Source organism: Lepus europaeus, chromosome 14 (genome assembly GCF_033115175.1).
Source record: "Lepus europaeus isolate LE1 chromosome 14, mLepTim1.pri, whole genome shotgun sequence".
Lineage (NCBI taxonomy): Eukaryota > Metazoa > Chordata > Mammalia > Lagomorpha > Leporidae > Lepus > Lepus europaeus.
In genome coordinates this window covers 96,993,781-97,010,554 of record NC_084840.1, presented here as the reverse complement: position 1 = coordinate 97,010,554, position 16,774 = coordinate 96,993,781, and the positions used below count along the sequence as shown (strand labels likewise).

The 16,774-nt window shown below is 60.0% G+C and overlaps 1 protein-coding gene across 1 annotated transcript; it reads right to left on the bottom strand.

The window, feature by feature from the left end:
* Positions 1–6,007: 6,007 nt before the first annotated feature.
* FZD8 (frizzled class receptor 8) lies at positions 6,008–8,696 on the bottom strand. Its single transcript, XM_062211476.1, has one exon. The coding sequence runs from the start codon at positions 8,694–8,696 to the stop codon at positions 6,642–6,644; it is 2,055 nt and encodes a 684-aa protein (XP_062067460.1). The 3' UTR covers positions 6,008–6,641.
* Positions 8,697–16,774: the final 8,078 nt, after the last annotated feature.

Below are 16,774 nucleotides of genomic sequence, written 5' to 3'. Positions count from 1 at the left end.
CTCTGCCTGCGGCGATGGCACCCCAGGTTCTAGTCCCAGTTGGGGCGCCAGATTCTGTCCCGGTCACTCCTCTTCCAGTCCAGCTCTCTGCTGTGGCCCGGGAAGGCAGTGGAGGATGGCCCAGGTGCTTGGGCCCTGTACCCACATGGGAGACCAGGAGAAGCACCTGGCTCCTGGCTTCGGATCTGCACAGTGCACCGGCTGTAGCAGCCATTTGAAGGTGAACCAACGGAAGGAAGACCTTTCTCTCTCTCTCTCTCACTGTCTAACTCTGCCTGTCAAAAAAAAAAAAAACAAAAAAAACAAAACACACGCACTCTGGTCAGTAACCGCCTTCGTTGCTCAGGAAAGTGTCTTTCTCTGGGTTTCTTTGGTTAAAGGCTTGTCAGGCTTGTTACTTCCTTCAAGGTACTCAGAGACTAAGAGCAGGAGGAAAAAAAAAAACCCACAATTTTTGCACTCCAAAAAAAAGTTGTAATTCTGGAACTTTCAGGATGTTCCAGCACTGGGGGAGGTTGTACAGGTTCCCTTTGAAAGATGTGGGGTACAGGCACAGGTCCTGCAGGTTCGGGGCCAGGGAGCAGCATGGACCCTCTGGACCCCAGCCCAAGGCAGGCGTTCGCAGTGGCTAAGATCCCCTCTGGGGGTGCCCGGGTCAGGTCCTGGCTCCACTCCCAATCCTGGCTTCCACTAGCGCACACGCTGGGAGGCAGCAGGTGATGGCTCAGGTACCTGGGTCCCTGCCACACCCCAGATGGGGTTCTTAGCTCCTGGCTTCTGCCCAGCCCAGCCCTGGCTGTTTTGGGCATTTTGGAAATGGACCACCAGATGAAAGCTCTCTCGCTGTCTATTTTTCAACAACAACAACAACAACAACAACAAAAATAACCAAAAAACAAGAAGAGGGGTGTGGTCTGGAGGTCACTGGCACCCAGGGCAGGCAGAGCCGTTATCTCCGGTGAGACTCCCTTGGCTGGTAGCACGCAGTTCCTGAACAGGGGGAGGACGCTGTGACATTGGCCTGGGCCATACATTCCGTGCGCCGACACCATTGTCCCTCCCAGGCTCCCGGCTCCGTCTAGTTTCTTGCTTAATAGAACCGCGCAGTATCGCACAATTCTGTTTCTTTCTTTGCAAGTCTTTGGTTACTAACAGGGCATGAAATTCTCCGTTTGCACCAGGTGAGGGCGCTCTGTCCCCTCCCAAGCATTTACTGCTCATGGAGTTGAAACAAAACAAAACAAAACAAAACAAAACAAAACAAAACAAAACAAAACACCACGGAAACCAATCCCATATGTTTCCAGGAGCCCAGGGGGGTGACAGCAGCTGGCTGGCCTAGCGGATCCGCGGAAGACCCCCGAGAATCCCCAGGGCGGCCTTGGAGAACTCTGGCTTCTCAGTCCCGGGGTGCAGCCTGGGTGCTGTGGGCAGAGGTGAGGGCCCCCGCTGGGCTGCTAACCCGTCCGAGCCTGGGCCCCGCAGAAGGGGATGTGGACAGGGGCTTTTGTCCTTGTCCCCTAGGCTCGGTCACTTCTGCCCCGGCCTCTCCTCCTCTTCCCGCACCTCTCTCTCCTGTCCCGGGCCAGTGCCCTGCTCAGCCCCTCTCCGCAGGTGCCGCCTGCAGGCCTTTGCTTGCTGTGCCGCCCGCACTCCCTCCCTGACTGCGCTGGCCAGAGTGACTCCCTGACCCCCGAGTCTGTCCCTGCAGCTCCTCCTAGGGGGCCGGGGAATTCCTGGGGACGAAGGCAGTGACCTGGAGAGCAGTGACCGTGTGTTCTCCGTGCCCGTGGGTCACTGGCAGACCACGGGAGCCCACGGGGTGACTCTGGGACCAGGGCGCACAGCGGGGTGCACACAGGGGGCAGCTGTGTCAGGCCTGCAGGACAGGCGCTTTGACAAGGACTGGCGGCCACAGGCCTAACCTACCAGCACCCCTGGTTTGGGGGCCGCAGCGCCCTAACTTGCCAAAGGAAGTCTTGGGCATCAGTGTGTGCATGTGTGACGCTCCGGCTGAGCTGCCTGTCACGGCGTCTGGTGACCCCACGGCCCGCAGGTCTGCTGTGGTCCTAGGCTCGTGTCCACACCCCCTCCCCAGCAGCCACCCCGCTCCTCGGGACCCAGGGTTCCAGGAGGCCCTGGTGTCCCCTCCTTTAGAACCTGGCTTCCCACACTGCTGTGTTCTCGGGGGGGGTGGGCTCTGGAAGGCCACAGAGGCCCCCTCTACCCCTTGGCTGGCCTTGTCGGACACCTGGGGACAGCAGGGACAGTCCTGCCCCCTGGCCGACCCCACAGCATGTGTGTGCAGCTCCAAAGGCTGACACTGGGCTCAGCCCACAGCCAAGTGTGGGGCGTGTGAAGCAGTGCAGTAGCCGCTGTAAAACCGCCGCCTGCACTGCCACATCCCGTACGGGCGCCGGTTCGAGTCCCGGCTGCTCCACTTCTGATCCAGCTCTCTGCTATGGCCTGGGAAAGCAGCAGAGATGGCCAAGTGTTGGGGCCCCTGTACCCACGTGGGAGACCTGGATGAAGCCCCAGGCTCACCCAGGCCTGGCCAATGCAGCCATCTGGGGAGTGAACCTGCAGATGGGAGACCTCGCTCTGAGTCTCCTTCTTCCTCTGTAACTCTGGCTTTCAAATAAACAGAAAACCGAAGCCCACGCCAAACAGTCTCTATTACTGATTCTTCCTCCATTGAAGGGTTGGCAGGACAGATCTTTGGCAAGCATTCCACTCTTTAAATAAGAGTAACACAGAGGCCGGCGCCGCGGCTCACTAAGCTAATCCTCTGCCTGTGGCGCCGGCACCCCGGGTTCTAGTCCCAGTTGGGGCGCTGGATTCTATCCCGGTTGCTCCTCTTCCAGTCCAGCTCTCTGCTGTGGCCCGGGAAGGCAGTGGAGGATGGCCCAAGTGCTTGGGCCCTGCACCCGCATGGGAGACCAGGAGATGCACCTGGCTCCTGGCTTCGGATCTGCGCAGTGTGCCTGCCACAGCGGCCATTTGGGGGGTGAACCAACAGAAAAAGGAAGACCTTTCTGTCTCTCTCTCTCTGTCTAACTCTGCCTGTCAAAAAAAAAAAAAAAAAAAAAGAGTAACGCAGAAAAGAATTTGTAGGAAGCCAGGCACTTGGACTGCCACCGACCTTAGCTATATTTTTAGCGTAACAGTGACATTGAGGTTTATCGATTGAGCGGAGGTTAGCAAAAATCGCCTTAAACTGTGTGGAGTGATGTCCTGTGAGGCCTTAAACAGATGCAGTTTTGAGGTCAGGCGTGACCCCAGGTTCTGAGAACTTGGGATGATGAACACAGAGCGCCTGCAGGAGCCCTGGGTGGGTGCCTGGGACAGGGTCTGCCATCTGGGTCCTCAGTGTTTCCGAATGAAGGAATTGGAAGGGAAATGGCACTGTGCAGCCACAAGATGGCAGCAGAGCACCGCCTGTGGACAGCGGCCGGCTCCGCTCTGAGCACCGCTCCGCACCCACTCTTGAAGTTGCACATCTGCTGCGCAGTCTCTCGGTGAATTTCTGCTCGCCAGAGGATCCGTGGGCCTCCCCCGCAGGCTCTGAGGCACTGGGGCGCCCAGCGCAGCCGGCGAGGGCTAAGGGACTGCCCCTTGGCTGAACTTGGTGCCCTGGGGTCCTTCCCACAGCTGTGATGAGCTCTGGCCTGACTGCAGGTTTTCATCAGGTTAGGCTTTCTTGACCTTGATCTAGCCACACAGTAATGACGTCTTTCCCCACGGAACCCGGTATTGGACAAGGTGTCCAGAAACAAATACTTATAGTCACTTAGGTCACACCCGGGGAGCCCAACGGGGTGTCCCGGGCAGGTGCACCTAAATCAGCCGTGGGGGGGGGGGGGCTTGATTTCACGGGCAGATGGCACTGGGTAGGGGCAACTTTGCCAGGCAGGTTTTAGCCCCAGAGGCAGAGATGGAGCACACGGTGGCTTTCAGCTGGGGTCTGGGGGGAGCCCAGGCGCAGGGGGTGTCAGCAGTCCGCAGGGCTCTGTTGTTGGCTTCATGAGCCTGCTGAAATTGAGCACAAGCAGCCACCTGGAAAAAGGAACCAACACGGCATTTGACAAGGGGTCAGAGAACCAATAGCTAACAAGCCCCTCAGCTGACCACTTGGCACTGCGGCCCATGCTCAGAACTCTGTCACTCATGGCAATGGCACACTGGAAGCCCAATATGCCAACTAAGGACTTTCCACTCTGTGCCCGTCTGCCAGGTACAGCTCTCGTGGCACCTGCACCCTCCAGCCCAGCAGTCCCCACTTGGGTGGGAGCAGGCCCCTTCTGGGCACCTGAGGCACACACCGGGGGTCCCCTCATGACTACAATGGCGGCAGAGGGGAGGTTTCACAGGGCCCCGCCTCTGAAAAGCCGGACTGGCGGGAGAGCTGGGGCCGGTGTTCTTCCTGTAAATCCAATTTTTAAAAATGCAGTTAACAGCAAGCACGACTCTGGGAAGGATTTGCAAAATGTCAGGACGCGAGAAGTGGTCCGCAGTGCGGAAGTTTCCACCCTATTAAGAAAACCACCGAAGATTCCGATTCGAAGTAAAGAGAAGAAACATCTTAGCAGGATGCCCAGGACAAGTCTCCTCCCACCACGGTGATTGATGCCTCCATCATTAGCGGAGGAGCTGCCCGGTTCTTATCTTGATTGACAGGTTAATAAGGGACCTGGGGCTATCTTTTCAGTACGAACACACAATCCCACCAATTACTTTTAAATTATTGCTAATCTGTCAGAAAATAACAAGCACCAGGAATAAAAATATCTTTAAAAGAGAGAAACGTCTGCCGAACCAGCTCCTACTTCCGGGTTCAGTAAACTTCCCAGAATTTAGTCAATAGAATTTAGGCACTGAGGATTTTTTTTTTTTTAAAGAAAAACTTGTAGATTATAATAGTTCATTGGTTCAATTAGGAGCGAGAAAGAAGGGAGTTTTGTAATGCGATTGTCCAGTGGAGGAAAGGCTTTAAATTGGGGGAATTCTGTGCCGAGACCACCTGTAGGGCATTCAGTAACGTTGCAGCCGCGGCTCGCTGCCTGCGGGCTGGCCAACAATGCCAGGAATGGCTGTTTAAAAGGCGGAGCGCACTTGTGCTCCTGGTCCCCACCGGCTGTGACAAGTGTTCCCGGCCCCTGGCTCCCTCTCCTTTTTAAAGTAAAAGTGCCACATCCCTTCAATGGCAGAGCGCTCAGGCTCCGTGGTGGCCCACTGGAGCCCGCAGCAAGGATGGAAAACTGCGGCCTTTACAAACGCCTTCCAAGATCAAAGTTTTTCCAACTCAAAGGACCAAGTTCCCTATAGATTAACCCTATTCATCCGGCTCCTCTCGAAGGGATGGTGTGCCGAACCACTGGACCGACAGGTAGGGAGCGCCAGCATTGCCGAAGCTTTCTCCTGCTAATGCGAAAGCCTTTTGCTTCAATACATTAGCTTAGTCTTGACAGAGGGATAATAGGTTTTCTTTTTTCTCTTCCAGAAAAAGCAGCACATTTGGGACACACAAGCAGGGATGGTTATTAGATGTTAACCCACGAGTAGAATCCATTCTTGAGCCCCTCCCCTGCTCGCGACCAGGCCGTCCAGTGAGTCCCAGGGCCAAGAGCGCCCAGAGCTCGAACAGCGAACCTGGCCATCCCAGCAGCGTGTGCAGTGACCGCACCACCAGGGGCTCTGAGAACTCCAGACGCCAGAGAGCCCAGGTGGGCTCTGGAGACCTTGGTGGGCATGACACGGGGGAATGGCGGGGCCCAGGCCCGGGGGGCTGCTGCCTTGCGAAGCGTCCGGCTCACCCACAAAGGTGCGAGCTGCGTGCAAGATCTCCACTCTGCTGTCAGTCCCCCAGCGTATTCGCCGGTACCTTCCCCCACGTCCAAGGTCCCCAGGGAAAGTCCATTTCCGGCTCCCGGTCCTGGCCAAGCTGGGCAAGCCCTCTAGAAGGCAGCAGCAGCTCAGAAGAGGCAGGGGGAGCCGGCGAAGCTTCCGATCATTTATCAAAAGTCGTTTTATTGACAAAATAGAATACTTATATTTGTTCTTACAGGGGTCGCCTCTACACTTTTTACAAAAAAAATGTACACGTTGTATATCTTTGGATATATACATATGGTACACGTTTTTGTTTTTTGTTTTTGTTTTTTACAATGTAACAAATAATTATATAAATACATCCTCTAGCGTCAGAAACCCGTATTTACTTGGATTGGGTGATTAAGACATTTCTTGCTTGCTTATTTAAGGCATGTGCCCGGTCAGGAAAGATTGACCCAAACCGTGCAGCCCCGGACGGCCGCAGTCGGCTCGCCCCTCGCTCCAGAGTGGACGCACAGCACAGGGGGTCTCCGGGCAGCATCGTGGAGCGCTGGCTGCCAGGTCGGCGAGGGGGGCTCCGGAAAGCCCGGCGGAGTCCGCCCAGCCGGGCCCGCGCGGCAGGAGCACCCGGCGCGGGAGGAGGGGGCCGGCTCCCGGGGGGCTTCCACGCCAGGAACTTTGTTCTAAGCGAGTCCTTTAAGTCCCAGCTATGGATACCATTAAGAGTTCATTATCATGCTAATAGCAGTCAACACCCCGGGGCGGGGGGGTGGGAATCCCGCGCGCGCCCCCCACGCCCCACCCCGCGCTCAGACCTGGGACAGGGGCATCTGCTTCGGGTAGGACCCCGAGCTGGCCGTGCCCGAGCGCCAGGTCAGGCCGGTGCTGACGTCGCTGTAGAGCGAGCCCCCTCCGCCGCCGGGCCCCGCGCCCGCGCCGCCGCCCCCCGGGCCGCCGCGCCCCTGCGCGCCCGCGCCCCCGCCGCCGCCGCCGCCGCCCGGCGCGCCCTTGCTGGCCCAGCAGCAGCGCGTGCAGAGCGCGCGCCAGGACTCGAGCGTCTTCCCGGACCAGACCCAGACCCCCGAGGTGATGCCCACCACCAGGCACATGAAGTACTTGAGCATGAAGACGGCGTAGTCGGGCCTGCGCGCCTGGTCGGGCTGCAGGTCGCGCAGGCAGGGGCAGTTGTGCGTGGCCTCCCAGCGCGGCCGGTTGTGCTGCTCGTAGAAGAGGCAGGCGACCACGACGGCGGCGGGCACGGTGTAGAGCACCGTGAAGAGCCCCAGGCGGATCATGAGCTTCTCCAGCTTGTGCGTCTTGGTGGCGCCGCCCTGCTGCTTGATGACCGAGCGGATGCGGAACAGCGACACGAAGCCGGCCAGCAGGAACATGGTGCCGATGAAGAGGTAGATGACGAGCGGCGCCAGCACGAAGCCGCGCAGGTTGTCCAGGCTCTGGTTGCCCACGTAGCAGATGCCCGCCACCGGGTCGCCGTCCACCGAGCTGAGCGCCAGCACGGCGATGGACTTGACGCTGGGCACGAGCCACGCGGCCAGGTGGAAGTACTGCGAGTAGCCGGCGATGGCCTCGTTGCCCCACTTCATGCCGGCCGCCAGGAACCAGGTGAGCGACAGGATGACCCACCAGATGGAGCTGGCCATGCCGAAGAAGTAGACGAGCAGGAAGACCACGGTGCAGAGCGCCGGGCCCGTGGTCTCGTAGCGCACGTGCTGCTCCACGGCGCCCAGCTCCTCGTAGTCGCCGCGCGCGCCCGCGCCGCCCCCGGCCCCCGCGCCCGCCGCCGCGCCCCCCGCGCCGCCCGCGGCCCCGGCGCCCGGCGCGCCGCCGCTGCAGGCCACCTTCTCGTGGCCGGCCACCAGGCGCACCAGGTAGCCGACGGACACGAAGAGGTAGCAGGCCGAGAGGAAGATGATGGGCCGCTCCGGGTACTTGAAGCGCTCCATGTCGATGAGGAAGGTGGACACGGTGGCGAAGGTGGACACGAAGCACAGCACGGACCACAGGCCGATCCAGAAGACGGTGAAGGCGCGCTCGTCCTGGCTGAAGAACGGGTTGTGGCAGGGCAGCGCGCAGTTGGCGATCTGGCCCGTCTTCACGCGGTTGTAGAGCGGGTGCCGCTCGCTGGCCACGCTCACCATGGGCGCGCGGCACTGGCAGCCCGCCTCGCAGGGCGCCGCGCCGCCAGGGGGCCGCGCCTTGCCGCCGCGCGCGGGGGCCGCGGCCGCCGCGTCCCCGCCGCCGCCCCTGCCGCGCTGCGGGGCCCGGGCTCCGGGCGCGCGGCCGTGGCCGCTGCCCGCCGGCGGCTGCTCGCCCGGAGGCGGCGGCGGCGGCGGCGGCGGCGGCGCGCGGCGCGGCGGCCCGGGCGCGGCCGTGGTGAGGTCGGTGCGGTTGTAGTCCATGCACAGCGTGTCCGGCTGGCCCTGCTCCGGCAGGCGGTCGCAGCGCATGCGGTCGGGCCAGGCGAAGCCGTACTGGCGCATGAGCGGCGCGCAGCCGGCCTTGGCGCGCTCGCACACGGCGCGGCAGGGCGGCAGCGGCTTCTTGTAGTCCTCCAGGCAGATGGGCGTGTACATGGAGCACAGGAAGAACTTGAGGTCCGGCGAGCACTGGATCTCCACCAGCGGCCAGAACTGGTGCACCTCCAGCCCGGCCTCGTCCTGCGTGTCGTGGTTGAACTGGTTGGGCATGTAGGTGTAGTTGTAGCCGATGCCGCGGCACAGCGGCACGGTGATCTCCTGGCACGCCAGCTCCTTGGCCGCCGCGGCCGCCGCGCCGCTCGAGCGCTGCAGCAGCGCCAGGGCGGCCAGCAGCGAGGTCACCTCCAACAGGTAGCCCCACTCCATGCCGCGCGCGCGGGGCCGCCCGCCGCCGCCGCCGCCGCCGGGCTCTGCGCCTCGCTGCGGGCCGCGCTCAGCTCTCGCGGGCCGGGCCGGGCCGGCCGCGGCGCATGGCCCCGACCCGCTCGCTCGCTCGCTCGCTCGCTCCCCCTGGCGCGCGCAGGGCCCCTCGGCGGCGCCGCAAGTTTCCGCCCGCGCCGCGGCGCGCAGTCAAGATGGCTGGGCCGGCCGGGCCCCGGTCAACCCCGTCTCGGGCCGCGGGCGCTCATGCCCGCCTCCGCCGCCGGCTTCCTCCGTGCGTCCGCCTGGCCGGCCGCTCCTCCTCGGGCGCGAGTGCCGCTGCTGCTGCCCGCCGCGCGCGCCCCGCTCGCCCCGGAAGCGCAGGGACCCCCGAGCTGCGCGCCCGGCCCCGCCGCCGCCGCCGCCGCCTCGGCGGGAGCAGCACCCGGCACCCAACTTCCCGGCCGCGGCCCCCGGAGCGCCGCGCGCCCGGCTCATGAATATTTATATGGCCGCGGCGCCGCCCCGCCCCCCGGCGCCGGCCAATCGGCGGCGGCGGGGCGGGGTCCGCGCGCGGGAGGCGTGGCCTCCTGGCCGGCGGCGTCCGGGGCCCCGCGGGCGGCGCGGGCGGCCGGGCCCGGCGCCTGGGGCCTGGCTGCGGGGCGGCGCCGGTTCCCCCGCGGCCCGCGGAGGGGCTGGGCTCGGGGCAGGTGGCGCGGCGCGCTCTTCCCCGCCGGGCGACCCGCGCGCCTGGTCCTCGTGGCTCGCGGCCCGGAGCCCCGGGCGCCCGCGGCGGCCACGGGGCAGGTGCGCGCCCGGCGCCTGCCCGCGCCGCGTGGCTCGGGGTGGGGTGGGGGGGCTGTGTCGGTGTTCGGATGGCGCTGGGACGCTGCGCGCCCTCTTGCAAAGCAATCCAGTATCTTCTTAAAAAAACCAAAAAACTTGTAAATCAGCGTGGGGGGGGGGCTCGGGCTCCTGTCTCGCGCTCGTCCACGCGGAGCGCGCCAGCTCCGGCCGGGGGGCGCGCAGGTCGGTGGCGCCGGCTGGGCCGTCGCGGGGGGCTGTCTTGCTCCCGGAGCGGAGCGTTTGTTGTTTAATTGATGTCGCTGTTCCACTTAGCGCGCGCGCGGGACTCACGCTGCGGCGGTAATTACTGTAACCTCGGGAGGAGCGCCGGGCGCCGGCGCCCCGCCCGCCTCGCCCCCTCCCCCCCTTCCCTCCTCCCCCCTTCTCTCTCCTACTTCTCTCCACGTCCCTTTCCCTCTCCCCTCCTCTCTCCCTTCCTCCCCTTCTCTACCCCCCTACTTCTCTCCCTTCCTCTCTCTCCCTCCCTTCCTCTCTCCCCCCTTCTCTCCCTCTCTCCTAACACCCCTTTCCCTCCCCCTCCCTCCCCTTCTCTCCTCCCACTTCTCTCCTCCTCCCTTTCCTCCTCTTTCTCTCCCTCTCTCCCCCTCCCTTCCTCTCTCCCCCCTTCTCTCCCTCTCCCCCTCTACTTCTGTCCTCTCCCCCTCCTCTCTTTTCCTTTCTCTCTCTCTCCCCCCTCTCCTCTCCCCTCCCTCTCTCCCTAGCTCTCTGCCCCCTTTCCTCTCTCTCCCTCTCTCTCCCCTTCCCCTCCCTCTCCCCCACTCCTTTCCCCTGCTGCAGAGCCCAGCCCCCACGCTGCCCGGAGAGGGGAAGCCCCACGCCTCTCTAGGTCCTGGTGGCCCCTGGCGGGCACAGGTGAGGCCGGCGAGGGCGCATGCACGCTGCTCTACCTGGCCCCGCGCCTCCGAAAGCTTCAGGGGCTCCCCAGCCTTTGCTCAGCGGGAAATGTCACGCGGAGACGGTTAGACTTGCGCGCCGTGTAAACTGACCAGAATGAGGGGAAAAACAGCCTGACATTTGGAAATCGAGGCTGCAAATAGTTGGTTTTGGCTGTTCACTGGCATTCGATTCTTTCTCCTTTTCTCTTTGGAGACAAGATGAAAGCTTTGATGATGTGGAATGTGGAAATTTTTGGTAAGTGTATTAAGCCTGCATAAAAAAATAAGCAGACAGAAGTTCAGACTTCTAAAAAATCATGTTATAGGCAATTTGGGGAAACTTTTTACTGATTCGGGACATAAAATCATGAAAGATTTACTTACATAAAATCCTGAAAGATTTATTTTTAATCGTCTATGAATAGCGTCTGAAATTTGCCATTAAATGGGAAAATTAAAAAAAAAAAAGTGACTACTTGAGAGGATTTCAGAGGGGAAAGACTTCTAAAGCCAGCAGCGGTAGTGCCCGCCGGGACCAGAACCGCGTATCGGTATGGCAAACTGTGGACACTTTGCTTGTGTGTAAAACAGCATTTCCGGGGTGGGGAAGCAGGTAGGGGATGAATAAGTAATGCAGGGTGCAGAGCAGATGTCCAACAGGTAGAGGGGAAGGCGGGAGCTGGAACACGGGGTTGCCACGTGGGTGTCAGAGGAGAGACTGGGGTGAAGGTACTTCAGTGGTCTTCTCGCAAGTCGGGCTCCGCACCTGCAGAACACGTGATGTGAGCATGGAACGGAGGACCCTCTGCACCTGGTGATGCCTCTTGGGTGTTACCTAAGACACCAGTTGGTTTTCCCAAAGGCTGTTATTCTTTCAGGGACAAGTATCGAGTTTTGTACTATCAGAGAGTTTAAAACTCTATCCGGGCTGGTGCTGCGGCTCAACAGGCTAATCCTCCGCCTGCGGCGCAGGCACCCTGGGTTCTAGTCCCGGTCAGGGCGCCGGATTCTGTCCCGGTTGCTCCTCTTCCAGGCCAGCTCTCTGCTGTGGCCCGGGAGTGCAGTGGAGGATGGCCCAAGTGCTTGGGCCCTGCACCCCATGGGAGACCAGGGGGAAGCACCTGGCTCCTGGCTTCGGATCCGCGTAGCGTGCTGGCCATAGTGGCCATTGGGGGCGGTGAACCAATGGAAAAAGGAAGACCTTTCTCTCTGTCTCTCTCTCTCACTGTCCACTCTGCCTGTCAAAAAACAAACAAACAAACAAACAAAAAACCAGAAAACTCTATCCAGTGACACTGGGTACTTTTTAATATTTAAAACATTTATTTGGAAGAGGGAGGGAGAGCGAGCGAGCTTCTGTCTGTTGGTTCAGTCCCCCAAAACACCCAGGCCTGGGCCAGGCTGACGTCAGGAGCCAGGAACTCCATCTGGGTCTCCGGGTGGGTGGCAGGGACCCCAGGCCTTGGGCCATCACGGCTGCCACCCAGCCCATCAACAGGAAGCTGGAGTGGAGGCTGGGCCGGGTCTGGAACCCAGGCACCCCGCTATGGGATGCGTGTCCCAAGCAGTGTCCTAACCACCAGGCCTCATGGCCGCCCCGTCTTGGTGGGCTCAGGTCTGGAGCACACCAAGCATTGCATCTTCAGCGGCCGGCTGTGTGAGTGGGTGGGGAGCAGGAGATGGGCTGGTCAGTAGGCTATTTGAGCGTTCTTCCTCCTCACCAGCAGCGGATGTTTACAGAGCCGTCTCCCTGCTTCTCCTCCACCTAGCCCTGCTGGTGACAGGCGGCCGCGTGCCCCTCGCTGGAGGTCACTGCTCCCCTTGCATGGAGCCGCCATTTTAAAAATGGCGCCTGCAGTGTCCTACTGCCTTTCTGGCTACCCCAAGGCATGTTCCCGCGGGTTCAGTTCTTGTTCTCGTTTGCACAGGCGTATGGGCGGCTGTCGAGGCTCTTGGGGACACAGTGTGCACTCATTTGGGAGATTTCTTTCTTTCAAGATTTATTTATTTGAGAGGCGGAGTTACAAAGAGAGGGGGAGAGAGGTCATCCATCTGCTGGTTCACTCCCCCAATGGCTGCAATGGCTGGGGCTGGGCCAGGCCGAAGCCAGGAGCCAGGAGCTTCCTGTGGGTCCCCGAGGGGTGCAGGGGCCCAGCTGTCTGGGTCATCTTCCCAGGGATCCAGCAGGGAGCTGGGTCGGAAGTGGGACTTCCCTCGGCCATAACCACCTTGTAACTCCAGCCGGAGTTCACAGCCGGTGCCCCGGGCCTGTGGAAGTGCCAGCTGCCCAGTCATCGCGTTTCAGGCCGCCCTCCGTTCTCTGAAAGCGCTTGGCTGACTGGCGCCCTAGCACGATGGTCTGAACCTGCCTGGTGGCCAAGCTGGGCACCCAGCACCAGAGAGGCTGTGACGTGGGCTCCAGCAGGGGGCTGGTGACGGGGCCCGGGGAGGGCAGAGGGCAGGGAGGCGGGGCTGCCAGCAGCGCGCCTGACCACGAGCAGCCCAGTGCCCGGCCCCCAGCACACCGCACTCTGGATTAGGAATCAAGGATGCTCCAGGTCCAAGGAAACCTTAATATCCGCACTTTCCTCCCTGGGCCCTGCATAGCAGCGGGCTCTGTGCACCGGGAAGTGGCCAGCAGTTTACCCCGCGTTTTCTTGATAATGTTTATAAACTGTGCAGTATCATTCCTCAGTGCCTCTGTGTTGGGCTTTTACCCTAAAAATGGACAAAATTCTGGGAGTTAGAAGGTTTTTATTGTTAAGTCCTAGACCCTATAACCTTTTTATTTTAAAAGGTGACTTGAGATGCAGAGAGAGAGAGAGAGAGAGCGAGCGAGCCACCATCTGCTGGTTCACTCCCCAATGCCTACCAACAGTTGGGATGGGGCCAGGCTGCAGCCAGGAACCCAGGACTCCACCCAGGTCCCCCATGCGGGTGGCAGGGACCCAGGACTCCACCCGGGTCTCCCACGTGGGTGCAGGGCCGCAGTCCTTGGGCCATCTTCTGCTTTCCCAGGCACATTACAGGGAGCTGATCTGAGGACTGGACCTGGTGCCCATGTGGCACGCCGGTGTCACAGGTGGCGGCTCCACCCGCTGCGCCACAGCGCCGGCACCAGAAACACTGTCCCGGGTGGGGTTCTGTGCTGAGTGGCACTGTCGCTGGGGAAATGAGAGCGGTCAGATTCAGGACGTGGTGCGGTCTGCTCAGAGCCACGAGGTCCCTTGTCCTGGAGGGGAGTGGGCTGGGGTGGAGGAGAGACACGAGCCGCCCTTCAGAGCGTGGTGCCAGGTTCCGGGCTCAACGCTGTCTGTCCTGTCTCGGCGGCACACTGGCTCCTGCAGGATGGAAATTATTATCTCCTAGCACAGAGAGTGCAGGAGGGTGGTTCATAGCACTTGGAAAATGTCCTCCAGGATCCAGATTCTTTCTCTGCCCTGCCCTCCAGGGGTGTTGACAGCCCTGACCTCATGGTCACAAGATGGCTGCCGTGTTCCGGGCATCTTTCCAGAAGTCTCCTGGCAGACTTCTTTCTTTCAATACTTATTATTTTTTTTTTTAAGATTTAGCCATTTTTAACATCCTATTCACTTTGTGGGTGACTATTATATGCATGCGCATACATACTGTTTGTTCTTGAAGGTGCCTTCCCCGGATGTGGGCAGGTGTTCCTGCTCTGTGTGGAGGGCGGCGTGTCTATAGCGAGACTAACGTTTGTGAGAGCTAAGGAGAGACGTGGAGGGGGCGGGGACCAGCGGCGTCCTTGCTAAGCTCAAAGTGGGGCACGCGCGATGAGAACCATCTAGAAGCCCAGTGAGCCCATCTTCCTGAACACAGAAACCCGGACCACCGGCTGTGGCTGTGGTCGGTTGTTCGGCACGGCGGAGCTCGTGGCCCACCCCGGGGTGCCCGGGATGGCAGGGGCGCTCTGCCCCCAGGCCCGCCCTCCGGCATCAGGCTCCCTCCGGGCTCCGGGGCTCAGGGCTGTGGGAGGGGGCCTCAGCCCAGCGTGGGGCGCGGCAGCCGTGCAGGGGCGTCCCACGTTCGCGGCGCCAACACAGACGGGTTTCTGAGAGTCTGTTCCGCGGGCGGAGGACGGCCCCTCACGGGTCTAACTTGGGGAGGGCTCTCTCCTTCTGTCTGAAGCGACTCCCCCCCTCCGGCAGGTCCACGGCCCAGGCCGCTCCCTGGCTCCCCCATTGCTTTGGCCGGTGGCCTTGGAAGGTGGCCTTGGCCGACCCTACCACTCACCCTAGTGAGGCGCGGCGTCGGCCTTACCTACCCTTTTATAAACAGCTTTCTGTCTCATGTTGATGTGGTTGAAACATTTAAGAATTTGTTTTTTTGGGGGCCGGCGCTGTGGCTTAACAGGCTAATCTTCTCTGCCTTGTGGCGCCGGCACACCGGGTTCTAGTCCTGGTCGGGGCACCGGATTTCGTTCCAGTTGCCCCTCTTCCAGGCCAGCTCTCTGCTATGGCCCGGGAAGGCAGTGGAGGATGGCCCAAGTGCTTGGGCCCTGCACCCCATGGGAGACCGGGAGACGCACCTGGCTCCTGGCTTCGGATCAGCGCGATGCGCCGGCCACAGCGGCCATTGGAGGGTGAACCAATGGCAAAAAGGAAGACCCTTCTCTCTGTCTCTCTCTCTCTCTCTCACTGTCCACTCCGCCTGTCAAAAAAAAAAAAAAGTTAAAAAAAAAAATAGAATTTGTTTTTTTGAAAGGCAGAGAGAGTGAGAGAGGTCTTCCATCTGCTGGTTCACTCCCTAAATGCCCACAGCAGCCGGGGCTGGGCCAGGCTGAGCCTGGAGCCTGGGGTTTCATCCTGGTTTCCCTTGGGGGTGGCAGGGACCCAAGTGCTGGAACCTTCACATGGCTGCCTCCCAGGGTCTGCATGAGCAGGAGGCTGGGATCAGAAGTCAGAGCCGGGACTCAGACCCGGGCTCTGATACGGGACAGGGCCATCTTACCTGGGGTCTTAACCAGTAGGCCACACGGCCACCCACTTTGTTCTTTCTGGTGAATTGTTCCTCGCTTACAGGCGATAACCCATTCCACCTGTAACAGTTCCCCTGCCCTTAAACTCAATTTTGCTGTTGACTACAGGTTTCTGTGCAGTTCTGCTGCTGTTACTGTTGGTGGTTTTCAAATATCACCACCATCTTTTTTTAAAAAATATTTATTTATTTATTTGAAAGACAGAGTTACAGAGAGGTTGAGACACACACAGAGAGAGGTCTTCCATCCGTTGGTTCACTCCCCAGATGGCTGCAATGGCTGGAGCTGCACCATTCTGAAGCCAGGAGCCAGGAGCCTCTTCTGGGTCTCCCACATGGGTGCAGGGGCCCAAGCACTGAGCCATCTTCTACTGCTTTCCCAGGCCATAGCAGGGAGCTGGATCGGAAGTGGAGCAGCTGGGTCTCGAACCGGCGCCCATATGAGATGCCAGCACTTCAGGCCAGGGCGTTAACCCACTGAGCCACCGTGCTGGCCCCACCACCATTCTTTCGCTTGTCATTTTTCTACATTTTCATGTTTGAGTCTCTTGTGGACAACACAGAACTCAGTTTTCACAATGCAATCTGCAAGTCTCTGTGTGTGTTATCGGAGAAGCGTAGTTTCTTTATATTTATTGTGATATCCTTATACTGCATTTCATCAAGTTGAAGTTGCTGCGAATTGTAAGAGGGGGCATCATGTTAGGCCTAAGAAAGGAAGAAAACCTTTCAATTCAACAGTGAAATGACACTCATTTTGGGATGACTAAAAGAAATCATTTAGAGTTAATAAAAACTATTTTTAAAGTTTATTTTTATTTATTGAAAGTCAGAGTTACAGAGAGAGAGAGAGAGAGAGCTTCCATCTGCTAGTTCACTCTCCAAATAGCTACAATGGCCAGGGCTGGGCCAGGCAGAAGCCAAGAGCCTGCAACTTCATCTGAGACTCCCACATGGGTGCAGGGACCCAAGCACTTGGGCCACCTGCTGCTGCGTTCCCAGGTGCATTGGCAGGGGGTTGGTTTGGAAGTGGAGCAGCCGGGACTTGAACTGGTGCTCATAAGCAATGCTGGCGCTGCAGATGGCAGCTTAACCCGTTGTGCCACAGGGCCAGTCCCCATACGTTACTCTCATGCATGCATACAAGTGATGTGCATGACCACCCTCAGAATCTTACTCCCCTGAGTGGGTTTTTGACTCAGGGGCACGGATGCATGTTATCCAGGCCTCTGCAGTTTGTGCACTAAGGGCACTGGGGATGTAGCCTTTGGCAAAGAACTCAAAACCACAAGAACGGGCACCCGCAGAGCACACCTGCTTGCAGACGGCGGCCTGCATCCCTGC

What these genes read in the sequence shown, in the direction of transcription:
- FZD8 (XM_062211476.1), bottom strand. Translation starts at nt 8,696, where the DNA reads ATGGAGTGGGGCTACCTGTTGGAGGTGACCTCGCTGCTGGCCGCCCTG.